At 36.7% G+C, this 12,910-nt stretch overlaps 1 protein-coding gene across 1 annotated transcript in view; it reads left to right on the forward strand.

The window, feature by feature from the left end:
- The first annotated feature begins 79 nt into the window (after window positions 1-79).
- The window catches only part of ATM (ATM serine/threonine kinase), a 65,125-nt gene continuing 52,294 nt past the window's right edge, over window positions 80-12,910 (forward strand). The window contains exons 1-12 of the mRNA XM_081327252.1: window positions 80-187; window positions 1,865-1,976; window positions 2,057-2,169; window positions 3,192-3,337; window positions 4,076-4,240; window positions 4,419-4,584; window positions 5,248-5,486; window positions 6,112-6,275; window positions 6,743-6,912; window positions 7,452-7,823; window positions 9,624-9,818; window positions 11,766-11,861. Of these exons, the coding sequence (XP_081183378.1) occupies window positions 1,905-1,976; window positions 2,057-2,169; window positions 3,192-3,337; window positions 4,076-4,240; window positions 4,419-4,584; window positions 5,248-5,486; window positions 6,112-6,275; window positions 6,743-6,912; window positions 7,452-7,823; window positions 9,624-9,818; window positions 11,766-11,861 (1,898 nt within the window). The 5' untranslated portion in view covers window positions 80-187; window positions 1,865-1,904. The remainder of the gene's footprint in view (window positions 188-1,864; window positions 1,977-2,056; window positions 2,170-3,191; window positions 3,338-4,075; window positions 4,241-4,418; window positions 4,585-5,247; window positions 5,487-6,111; window positions 6,276-6,742; window positions 6,913-7,451; window positions 7,824-9,623; window positions 9,819-11,765; window positions 11,862-12,910) is intronic.

Consider the following 12,910-nt stretch of genomic DNA (forward strand, 5'->3'; position numbering starts at 1 on the left):
CGCTCCGCGGCTTTTTTGTTTTTGTTTTTTTCCTTTCCCTTTCCCTTTTGTCTTGTAAACCTCCTTGAGGCCACGTGGACGACGGGAGAGTTAAGAAGGAGCCGAGCGCGCGCGCGCGCCTGATGGCTCGGAGCGATCGGTGGCCGGAGTCGCACGAGACCCCCGAACCCTCGCGGGTGACATTCAGGTCCGGGCTTCGCTTTCCCGCGCGAACCTCCCCGGACAGTTTTCGCCTTCCTCCTTTGCCGCCCTAGTGTCGGTTTCGTCTTTCTCTTTTCTTCCCCGCCCCCCCCATCTCTCTCCCTCTCTCTCTCTCTTAGTTTTTCTTTCTCAGTCTCTCCCTCTCTCTCATGTCTATCTTCCCCCCCCCCGCCCCTCAGGAGAATGAAAACAGTTTTTGTTTTTTCTCTCTCCTCAGACGAAGCAATAGCTCACTCTCTCTTCCCCCAACCTAGCCTTCTCCACAGCTTGCGGGAGTGCAACTCCCATCATCCCGGCCTGACAGGCACAGTCGTAAAGGGATGATTTGGAATTGTAATTCAGGGTGACTTGGGTGTAAAATGGCTAAGGCATCGGGCTGGAACTCGGGAGACCGTGAATTCTACTCCAGCCTTAACTTGAGTGACCTTGAGCTTGTCATTTTCTCAGCTTTAGGAAGATGGCAATAATAGCAAAACACTTCTGAAAAAAACTCGCCAAGAAAACTGCAGGGCTTGGAATTCCAACTACTCCTGGCTTGGAGAGCAGGAGAAACGTGGAGATTTTAAATAGCTTTACTTCTGTATAAAGTGCTGAATTCCAGGGATTTAAGGTTTTAAGGATTTAAGATTTAAGGTTTTAAGGATTTAAGATTTAAGGATTTAAGCTTGTCGATCAGAAGGTCGGCAGTTTGGCGGGTCGAATCCTGAGTGCCGCGTAGCAGAGTGAGCGCCTGTTACTGGTCCCAGCTTCTGCCAACCTAGCAGTTCGAAAGCACGTAAAAATGCAAGTAGAAAAATAGGGACCACTACGGTGGGAAGGTAACAGTGTTCCGTGCGCCTTTGGCATCTAGTCATGCCGGCCACATGACCACGGAGACGTCCTCGGACAAGCGCTGGCTCTTCGGCTTTGAAACGGAGATGAGCACCGGCCCCTAGAGTTGGAAACGACTAGCACGCATGTGCGGGGGAACCTTTACCTTTACCTTTAAGGTTAAATTATATGTAGGGTGGAATGCTACATATTTGCTTAGAATGCTTAGAAAAGAAGCATAAACGGGTGAAAAAACAAGAACGAATGATGAAATGGAAAAATGACACTCAAAATGTTTGATTAATAAAAAGTTTAATTCTTTTTATTGATCAAAGCAATAGGTACATGCTTTTCAGTGCCATCAACTTGTGCAGCCCATTTGTTCAGGTCACTTGGGCCAAAGTTGGCTTCTTCTGACCCTTGTCCATCTCTTTGATCTCAATAATAATTATAACCAAGAGTGACAGATCTGTAATATGACAAACCATGTTTGCTCACATTTATACAAATTGTACCATTATATACAAAAGAGGTTCTTAAGAATATATACAGATCTAAGGGTTTGTCTGTTGACCAGAATCTATCAAATAACCAGAAATAATCATTCCTAAGAAACTGTAGTAGATAAAAATACTTTAATTTTTTAAAATTAATTTAATTATTTAACTTATATGAAATAGATTATCATGGTATGGGTGAAAATACTCTCCTGTTTGAAGAAAATCAACTTGGTGAAAAGATAGGTGTACATTTTGGAAGCAATGCTTTTTGCTAGCTCAAATATTTTAAATGGGTTGATTCAGTGAAATTCTTACATTTTGTTGTTAACCTTTCTGACATTTTACAAACTTAGGTTCATATTGGATGTGCATTCACAACACGTTGATTGAACCATGAATCTTGCAATTCATAATCTGTTGGCTTGCTGTCATCAGCTTGGAAGTGACAAAGCTATGGAAAGAAAGGTAAGCTTAATTCCTTTTCAAAAATATGACATTGCAGTAGGGGAATATTACATATTTTTTGTGTTTCTGTTCAAATACAGAAGGAAATTGAGAAGTTTAAGCGTCTTATCTGTGATCCAGAAACAGTTCAGCAGCTGGATCGGAATTCTGATTCTAAACACGGAAAACAGATGAACTGGGATGCTGTATTCAGGTAAGGTATTTATTGTATATCAAAACAAACAGGTCATCCCCCCCACCCTGCCTCTTATAAAGAAATAATAAAATAATAAGAGTTGGAAGCAATTATTTAGACCACTTCTGCCAGAATTCAAAGATTATTGACAACAATAATAGCTTATCTTGATCCCAAAGAACTGTGTGCAGCATACAATAAAAGACAGAAATAAAACATCAAAATAAAAAGGAATAAAAATCTAAACAAAGTAAAATAGAAAAAAACTAAGATGGATCCCCTCACTTGCAGTAGGTGGGTCTAAAAACACATGCACGCATACACATTTCTCATTAAGGGAAATTTCCAACAGTTCCTCCCCAAATGAACAGATTAGGTGATTTAATTCTGTGGTGGAATGGGAATCAGGTCTAACACCTGTAGGAACCCAGTGGGAAGGAGGAAAAGGCCTTCAGAGACCCGGTACGGGAGGAGAAGGCCTGTGGGGACTCAATTAGCAGGAAGTGGAGCATAGTGTTTCGGGAGGGCCTTCTCCACCCTGAGACCATCATTCTTCACTAAGTGATCTGCACCTTCATTTAATGGAATAATAGGGAGAGCAGGAAGTGAGGGTTGTTAAGTTAGGCCATTTTGCTTAACCACTCTCAAGACATGCAGTCGTAATGGGCAGGCTCCATTATGGTCATATGTTAAGAACTACCTGTATTCAGATTACTGGATCGTCTCTCATTTTTCTTAGTCTCATTCCCTGGTTGCCTGAAACTTTATTACCAATGCTTTTTTTTTTACCAATTCCATGTATAAAACTGTACTTCACCCTGAAAAATGTAGTGCAATGTGAGTAAGACACTTACTTAATTTATGATTAGTTATCAGGTGGATTTGTTATTTTGCCAAAGTGCAGGCAGTGGAGAATTACATGGCACTTTGATAATAAAGGAACTGGCAGTATTGGACAATAATGTATACTGAAATATGTGAGTGAAATTTTAATTTAAATAGATCATGTATCTATTGACAATACCTTTTTATTTTTGCAGGTTTTTGCAGAAATATATTCAGAAAGAGGTTGAGAGTGCCAGAGTAGCAAAATCAAATGCCTCTGCATCAAGCCAAGCAACACGTCAAAAAAAGATGAAACAGTTCAGTAGTTTGGTTAAGTATTTCATCATGTGTGCCAATAAAAGTGAGTGTCTTTTCTGTAAAAATACTTAAGACTTTAAAGAGTTGTGATTGAGACAATATCTGTATAATAAATAATTGAGATTGTGTCAGTTGTAATAATTTATATTGCTTATATTTTACTTTAGACTTTTAATTGCCTTGTGTATTGCGTTGTTAGTAAGATGATGTATTGAAAATCCTGTGGATAAAAAGCTGGTGTAATAAATTAAATAAAAGAAGTATGTTTGCTTTTTTGGCAGTTTGGGAGCTGCTCCACTTCTTTATGCTTGGAAAAATATAGTTTTGCAGTAAGATTGGTGGCAATGGCAGGAATGTAATTTGTGATTATTATTAAAATAAAATTCAATTGGATTTTGCATTCTGTATTTTCAGTTTGGAGAATTGGAATGTCTATATTGCCATTTGTTTTTAAGATAAAATATTAAACATTTTAAAAATTCTAATACAGTTAAATTATTAATCCAAAATTATACTGTATCTTTGCAAAGGTGCAAGAGGTACAAAGGTGGCAAAAACTATTGTTTTTATTTTATTTGGGTAATTTGAATAGATTTTGGACATGATATAGTTCCATTCCATGAAACATTATACACCTATAATTTATAAACCTATCATTATACATCTAAAAAACATGATTCTTTTAAGCTTTGCAGATATAGTGGATCTTTTCACATTTAACTTATACTTGTACTATTTCTATTTTGCTAAAAGCTCATATTTATCTTTTGTTTCTACACAGGAGCCCCCAGAATAAAATGTCAGGAGCTTCTGAATTATGTAATAGACACAATCAATGAGTCATCAAGATATGCTATTTATGGGGCCGATTGTAATAGTATATTACTTAAGGACATTCTGAAAGTGAGGAAATATTGGTGTGAAATATCACCACAACAGTGGTCAGGTTAGTAGATGTAACTCCAGCCTGATATTCACTGGACTTGTGCAAATGCTTAGGAGCAAGTGCCCCTGAACTCAAGCAATTCTGACATACAAGAATGAATAACTGAAATGCATGCAAAATTTTTATTTATGTTGCCAATTATTTATAATCTCATTAATGAATTTGATTGCTCCTCTAGATCTCCAAAATCTGTACTTCAATTTATTTCTCAATCCTTCTGGAGATGTTAACAAAGTTTTGGTGGCTAGAATAATCTATACATTAACTAGAGGTCTCTGTTTCCAAACTGACAAGTTCAATTCAGATATTTTGAACTTCTTCTCAAAAGTTGTACATCGCGCAAGGTAAATAGCATTTTCTTTTGCTGAGTCAAATTTGAATGTACCTTACAAAACATTTTTTGATTTTAATTTTCCATTAATCTGATAACTGCTGAGTTCATTTTAAGATTTAAATATTTTCTGTTTTCAGTTTTGTAACTAGTTTACTTTCATGTTTCTATTGTGGCCAAATTTAAAATTTAGAAATTGGAACTCTATGAAATAAAATGTCTTTAAGGTCTACTTCTTCTCATGAAGAATTGTCTTGAGGCCTACTTGGTCTAATGAAGTAGTTTATTAAATGCTTCTGAATTCAGGATGCACTATAATTTCTGTTTGATCTTTTCTAAAAGATAGAATGTATTACGTTTAGTCAGTTCTATAATGACAATCTACTGGCACCTTTCTTTTCATGACAATAAAGAGTGACTTTAGATAGCTATGGAATTATTTGAAACTGCTGATCTGTCACTAGCAGTTTTCAATAACTCTAATCTTTTCTAAAGTTTTATGATACTTATGACTCCTGGATTCTTTACAGTAATAATTGTCAAGGTGTGGTGTGAGATGTATGCTGCCATAGAGAAAGGGAAACAAGTAAAATACATTGTAGTTCCAAGCTTAATCATAGATCCTATGGTTGGATTCTTCAGCATCTGATAAAAATATGCCTTATTTATATTGTAGGCAAGAAAGAAACCTTGCAGGCCTTGACCACATTTTTGCAGCCATTAATGTGTTTTTCCCCATTTATGGAATGAATTACCGCATGCAAGTTTGCAAAATAGGAGAGGAAATTCTGTCAACTGTTTTTTTTATATGGGCTCAGTACAAACCAAAAGATGCTTTAAAGGAACAGATCATTCAGTTCGTTCAGTTTCAGATCCGTGTTCATCATCCAAATGGAGCTAAAACTCAGGAAGAAGGTACATGGAAAGCTTTGAAATAATATGGGTTGAATTCTTCAGGGCCTTGTGTAATTTTTATATGTTGGCATTGGAAAAGTATGGGAGGATTCTGGGTCAACTTGCTGAATTTGTATGGTGGACCTGGTTAATGTTTTGTACAGGAGATCATCAAGAAATCATCAGATTAAAATGGGAAAGTATTCTGGAAGAAGATAATGCAAACCATTTATACAGTGGTGGTCTGTCTGTCTAAGTCCCTGCAATTTTCTTGGGAAGATTTTGGAAGTGGCTTGCCATTGCCTACTTCCTAGGGCTAAGAGATAGTGACTGGCTGAAGGCCACCTGCCTGGCTTCATGCCCAAGGCATGACTAGAACACATGCTCTCCTATTCTTTAGCTTGATGCCTTAACCATTACCCCGAATGGGCTCTCTGTATATCTGATCACCAGGAATACAGCTTGATCCAGAAATGATAGGGACTATATATGTTTTCATACGTCATATTTTTTCACAGTATTGTTTGCTTAAGTGTTTACGTTTTTGTTGATGGTTTTAATGGACATGTATATGTTGCTAATTAATAATGATCTTTTAAATTCATATCTTTTACAAAATTATTTTTTCTAATTCTTGCACAAACAGGAGCATACAGTTCAGCAAAATGGCAAAATACTTTATACAACCTCTATGATCTGTTAGCTAATGAGATAACACTTATTAGCAGCCGAGGAAAATATTCTTCAGGCTCACGCTGTATTGTTCTAAATGACAACCTGGTTGAGTTAATGGCTGATTCTTGTCATCAGGTAAACTCTCACTGTATTTTCATATGGTTATTCTAACTTGGGTTTCTGTTTAACCGATCAGTATACCACATCAGGGCAGTACAAGGGAGATCTGTCTGATCTTGCACAATTTGGCAACCTTTTTTCTTAACTGATTAAAAAGAAAAGTCTTCAAGAGTTCCAGGGGGCGTGGTTGATGATACTCTGTTGTTAACTTTGTGGAAGTTTTTAAGAGGCAAAATTGATTTGTTAAGCCTCATGGAAACTTAATAATACACAATTTATCTTTAGTTTACTGCAAAACCTACAGAAAATCATGAGAATTAAATTTGCCAGTATGATCTGAAGATATTCTAGCTATTGTTTTACCGAGTGTCACAGGATAGCCCATTTTGTGATCTTAATATTTTATTTTGTACTGCACATCTGTTGTAAAATATGTAACAGTATTTTTCTTTAATTCTTTACATGCCTTTTTTTTAAACAAGGTGTTTACTGAAGACACCAAAGTCTTGGAAGTAACCCAGTCATATGCAGTTATTACACAAGGAGATGGAGATGGAGAAGGACCATCCAAACGTAGAAGGATTGAATTAGGATGGGAAGTGATTCAAGAACATTTGCAAAAATCACAGAATAGTTTTGACGTCATACCCTGGTAAATAAAAATGAAAGAAAAATAGTTTAGTTTATTTCTGAAACATACTGTATTTCTCCGAAAGTAAGACCTGCCCCATAAATAAGACCTAGTTTGGGGGTGAGGCGCATGCCTAAAAATCAAGGGAGGGTGGGGGGAGCTTACCATTGCAGCCAGGCCTCCCATGGATTGACATTTGCTTCTCCAGCCGAAGGAGCAGCTTCATTCTGCAGCTGAGAATGGAGCTCCAGCCTGCATTTCGCAGTTGGATTCAATCCATAGCTCAGTCCTCGGCTACGGAGGCCTTCTGGAAAGGCCTCTGCAAAATGCAGGCCGGAGCTCCATTCTCAGCTGCAGAATGAAGCTGCTCCTTCAGCCGTGGAAGAAGTGGGCTGGCTGGGCGGGGCTGTTGGTGTTGTTGCCACAAGGTGAGTGGAAAAGACAACCCCCAAAATAAGACCTGGTGCCTCTTTTGGAGGAAAAAAAAAGACGGACTTATTTTTGGGAAACACACTATATTATTCATTTCCTCTTACGATCTTTGGTGTTTTGTTTTCAAGGCTGCAGATTACCACCAGATTAGTATCCAAGTACCCAAGGAGTCTTCCTGATAATGAGTTGACTAATTTACTTAATATACTTTACCAATTATTACTTCAGCAACGTCGAGGAGAACGGACCCCTTATGTATTAAGGTGTCTTAAAGAGGTTGCTCTGTGTCAAAGCCAAAAAATAGATCTCAATGTCACACAGAAGTTTGAACTGCAGCGAACATGGTCCAGAATTTGGTCTCTGGTAGATCGAAGTCTAAACCTTCGACAAACTGAAATGGAAAGCTTTGAATTGCTCGGAGTCCTATTTCAAAGCAATTTAATAACAACGGACAGGGAAATTTGGAGGATATTTGCAGGTTCTATATGCAAACCATCAAGGTAAAGTGAAACTGTTACTCAATTATTAATTGTATGTTAATTGTAAAGGAGTAAACGCATAAGCAACTCATGTCCTCCAGAGCTTTCAACTCTTGTTCTGGCCAATGATGAAACATGAGAGATGTAATTCAAAATATGTAACATTATTAGATGGTCTGCCCTTGCACTACAAGCACTAGAAATTTAGTAAAAATTTCTCAATTTTATATTTAGCAAGTTGTTTTCAATCATTAGTTCTGTTTAGCATTAGTAGTGCTAGAAATGGAGGAGAGTGATTTTAGCATGATTGTAACTTCTACCAGTCAGAATAATAAGCATATGCTCATCTGGTGGAAACCCCTTTTGAATAATTTGGGTATTTAATCATTTACTTACATTAGGTGCCATCTTATAAGCATAAATTACACTTCATGCTACATTATAAAATTTAATTGGATATGACTTTGTGAGCTCTGTGAACTCAGTTTGTTAACCCAAGAATATTGTATAAAATTATTAAGACTTAATAGAACTTTCTGAGTAAACATATCTGTGCTAGCACTGTTTAACTAGGGATTAGAATCTGAGAAGTGCAAGCAGAAAGGGGAATTTCCTACCTGGCTATTTTTTCTTTCAGTCTAAATGTCCTAGAAAACCTGTTCCAAAAGTAGCTAAGTTGGGAAGAGAAAGATTGTAAAAAAAATGGGAAGAGGAGCTTTTTGTGAGTTGGAGTTAATACCTATGCAATTTAGGTTCACCCATTTCCTCCATTGCATAATAAAATAAGATCTGGAAAGTTAATTTCTGGCCAGTCCTGGATAGGCTTGGATCTTTGATTAATCTATAATTAAGGTCGTATTTTAGGTAAAAATTCTACTAATGTTTTGCTAGAAATTATATAAACCAATTTGTAGGTATTTAAAACTGAGTAAAAAGAAATTATATGAGAATTTATAGATACTTTCATTCTTTTAAAAAATATGTAGATGCAGAGGGCAGAGGAAATAGCCTTGAAGGGCAGGAGGAATTGCTGCTACCAAAGCAATAGTCAGATAAAAGAGGCCTGATGCCCAGCCAAGAATGCAACATGAGAAAATATCACAGACAAGCTCTTCCTTAGTTCATGTGAAGATAAAGAAAAGAGGGGGTGGGGATATTCAGACTTGTAAGATTCTGTTATTAGAGCTTTACCATAAAAGTAATACTGGCCTATATATCAGTGGTATCCTAGTCCGAAATACCCTGAAGGGGTGACAGAACTACAAGAAAGCTATATTTCAAATAATGAATTACTGATTAGATAGGAAGGAACACATCCTGGGCTCACACAGTGTCATAGTATTTTTTGTGTGTTTTTTTAACCATTGTTGACTAAACAAAATGGCTGATTTCACCTATTTTATATAGCTACTAAGACACTACATTTTAATTTGCCATATTCCTGATATCTTAACTATAGTATGGTTTAGATTATATACTTTTTCTCTCCTTTCCAATCTTACATTTATTATCTGTAACCTCTGATTTGATCTCTTCTAGCCTAATTTCACCAGATACATGAACACTGTCTAGACTAGCAGAGTTGATGAGAAGTTTAACTACTATTCTTTATTTATTTATCAAATATTTTAATTAGATTTTACAAACCCATTTAAAATTCTGTTTACCATTCTAATGCTGATTGGTGAAATCTTAATTAAATTTGATGTGTTTTTGGCCATGATGAGAAGAATGTTGGAGCCTGAATTCACACACTGGTGACATTATATGAATATTAAAGTTGTAAATCAAGCGCTTGTACTTACTGTTATTATTTGTTAGTTTTGCTGTACAGTGTTTAGCATCAGCGATGACAGCTTTGGAAATACCAGAAACTTTGAAAACTGGATCATTTCAAAATGATTGGGAAGGAAATGGAACTTATACACTAAAAGAACGAGTTGTGAAATGGCTTCTCTTCTGCTGTGTGGAGGAAGGTATGGAAGACAGCATGGAACTCCCTCCAGTTTTGTTCAGGTATGCCCATGAAATCAAGCAACCTAAAAAGAATTACTTGTTTATTGGAGGAAATCAAACTTCTCTGTGTTTGTTTGTTTTTAATTTCACTCTGGTAAGTGAGTTTAGAGTATTACTTTGTGGAAATTTCATAGTGGATTAGAATTTAAATCACTTTGCCTTAAAATGCTCTTAGTTTTAACAACTTGTAACAAGTAATTGGTTTGAAGTCAAGTTTACAAAAGTAATAACAAATCTGCATTTTAGTGTGAACTTTTAGCAGAACAAACATATCTCACAACAGTTTGCTTTCTGTGTTGTTATGCAGTTGAATGGCATGTAAATACATAGTGTTTTATGAAGAATATAAAATATGTTCCACTTTTAAGGAAGTAACTAAACATACCATAGAGGAAAACCTCTATAGGTGCAAAATAAAGGTCCCGGGATTTAGTTTTCTTCTTTAGCTCTTGTGCTGCAAAATGTCACTCTGGTTCCACCCTACCCTAATCAGGAAAGAGTTGGCTCCTTCCACCTGCTCTCACTGTTTTTACTTTTCTTTTTTTAGTTCCATTTTCTTTTGGTTTAGTGTTTTGTAAACTTTTAGCAATTTGTATCCTTTTTCTTTTCTTCTGTGTAACTGAAAAAGCATACTGTATTGTATCCCAGTCTACACAGATAAAAGGATCTAATGTATTTCAAGTCTCAGGCTCACAATGGTCTGTTGAAATGGTCACACGGACCTTTACTGCTCATAAAAAAAAATGCAAACCTGAAGTCCACATTTGTTGAGTGTAATCTTTTTCTGATTATCCAGGAAAAAAAGGATACTTTTTAATTCAGTCTAACTAACCTAATTGTTCTGTACCAGCCTGCTACCGGCCCTGCAGCAAAAGCAGGGACAACCCCTTTACAAACGGCAAGAGGCTGGAATAAAGCCTGCCAAATTTATTAACATAAAACAGACACCAACCATGAAACAGGAGCTATGAAACAGGAACTATCCAAGCGGTTGCCTTCAGCAAACGAGCCCTCCCACACATTCCACTTAAATACAGTTCAGGGTGTGGCCTCTCTCTGCCTCCTTCCGAGGTGCCCCATTGCCTTCCTCTGTTTACTCTTGATTGACTGCCTCCTGCGTCGGGCGTCCTTGAACAGGGCCAGCTGTGGGTCATCTTCATCCACGCTGTCAGGCTCACACAGCTGGGTCTCTGTCGTGACCAAGTGGGAGGGGCCCGGCTGAGGGCTCTGCGGAGCCTCAAGGCCATCATCAGCAAGCTCTTCAACACCCCCCTCCTCCTCCTCTGAGTCGTCCGACCCAACTGCCGAACCCACAGGCTGACCCTGAATCACAACACTAATAGCATCTCATACATGGATATACGTTTGGCCACAGATTGGAATTGGGGAGAATGTTTCAGTCCAGGACCTTGTAAATGGAACTGAATTCCCCCCCCCCCTCAGTTCATCTTTAGTTGTTTTCAGCTTTTCATAATACGATGAACATCATTGACTTAGGATTTTTTTCAATAACTGCTTCCTTGAGTTCTTGCAATTTCCTGCTTCTATCCCCCGTGATCTAGCCACCTTGTCTTCTTTTGACCTCTTTGACGAACTTCCAAACATCATGGGCTTCTTGAATTACTCTTGCCTTCATATAATGTATAAAGCACAGTTAGTGCTTTCAGTGAGCAATTTAAACTCTCTTCCTTCTAATAACAGATGGATTATATGAAAATTTGTTCTATGAAAAGTTTAATTGGGAGGTGATGTTCCAAGTACTAGGCGAGAGGGGTAGCAAACAAGTCAAACAAACAAAACAAATACTTATCACAAATACTTGATGCACAGTGAAAAATTAGACATTCATATGCATCCTCTATTAATCTATTAACACTGCAGTATTTAAACATACAAAAATACTGGTATATTGCATCATGAAAAATTTGTGTTTTGTTTTTTTTTCAGTGATTTTCCTAAGCTAGAATTACAGAAAATCCTTGTAAGTCTAACTATGAAAAATTGTAGAGCAGCAATGGCATTTTTCAACAGTGCACCAAAATGGTATGTTTTTTAAAAATTTATGAAGATATTTTCCGTAACTTGAAAATTATTTTAAATCTATGAAGTTACAAAAAATTGAGTACCATTCTAGATTATTTGATAGCATGGGCTTATATGACCATCATATAGTCTGGTTAAAAACATTATGTATGTATATCTTCTAATATCCAAAAGGTATTCACAAAGAATTTGCATTGTCTTGCTTCATCAGAAGCATTTTATACCACATGGTATTGTAGCTTTTGAAATCAATATTTGAAATGAAATATTTATATGTAATTGTTTATATTAGATGCAGATAGATATAGATGCAGATGCAGACTTGGACAAATACATATATTCTCTCTGTGTGTGTGTACACTTATGACTTGATTGAGAACATTTATTTTCTGATACTAATACTTAATGTTTGCTCTGAAAAAGGTGGAATAAAAAGTTTTATCTTTTGTTGGACACTATATTTTTGTCCAAATATATTTGGAAAAGGTTAATTTAGTCATACTTAATATTTGTTTTTTTCTTCTTTTGTTTGGTTCTGTTTTTGACTCTAAAGACATCCTTTTAAGAATGTGGAATCGTTTTATTACATATAATACATGCATGAATACTGTTCTCATACACAAATAGGTATCCCCAAAATGTCAGATATAATATAAATTTTATCTTTAAGTTTTTGCCGTTAAAATTCTGTTCTTCCTTTCCCTTTCAGAGGACAGAGCTGTTTGTCTGTGTGTTTGTTAGAATTATCCTCTGCTTCTTTCCAGGATCTTAAGACAGTATATGGGAATTTCTACTCTATCCCCTGTGAGATAGGTTGGACTGAAAGAGAGAGTGATGTCTTCTAGAGCAGGGCTTTTCAACCTTTTCACCGATTTTACCACTTTTAGGATATGGCAATATTCAAATACCACGTAGCAAGGTGTCAAAAACTTGATGACCAAAAAACCCCAACAACCCTGTACAAAGTTGCAATTGCACTGAAATGAAATGACTTATGACCATGTGACAGGGTCATGTGATTTATATTTGGATGCTTGGCAACTGATTCA

The sequence above is a fragment of the Vipera berus genome (genome assembly GCF_964194415.1).
Source record: "Vipera berus genome assembly, chromosome: 4".
Classification (NCBI taxonomy): Eukaryota; Metazoa; Chordata; class Lepidosauria; order Squamata; family Viperidae; genus Vipera; species Vipera berus.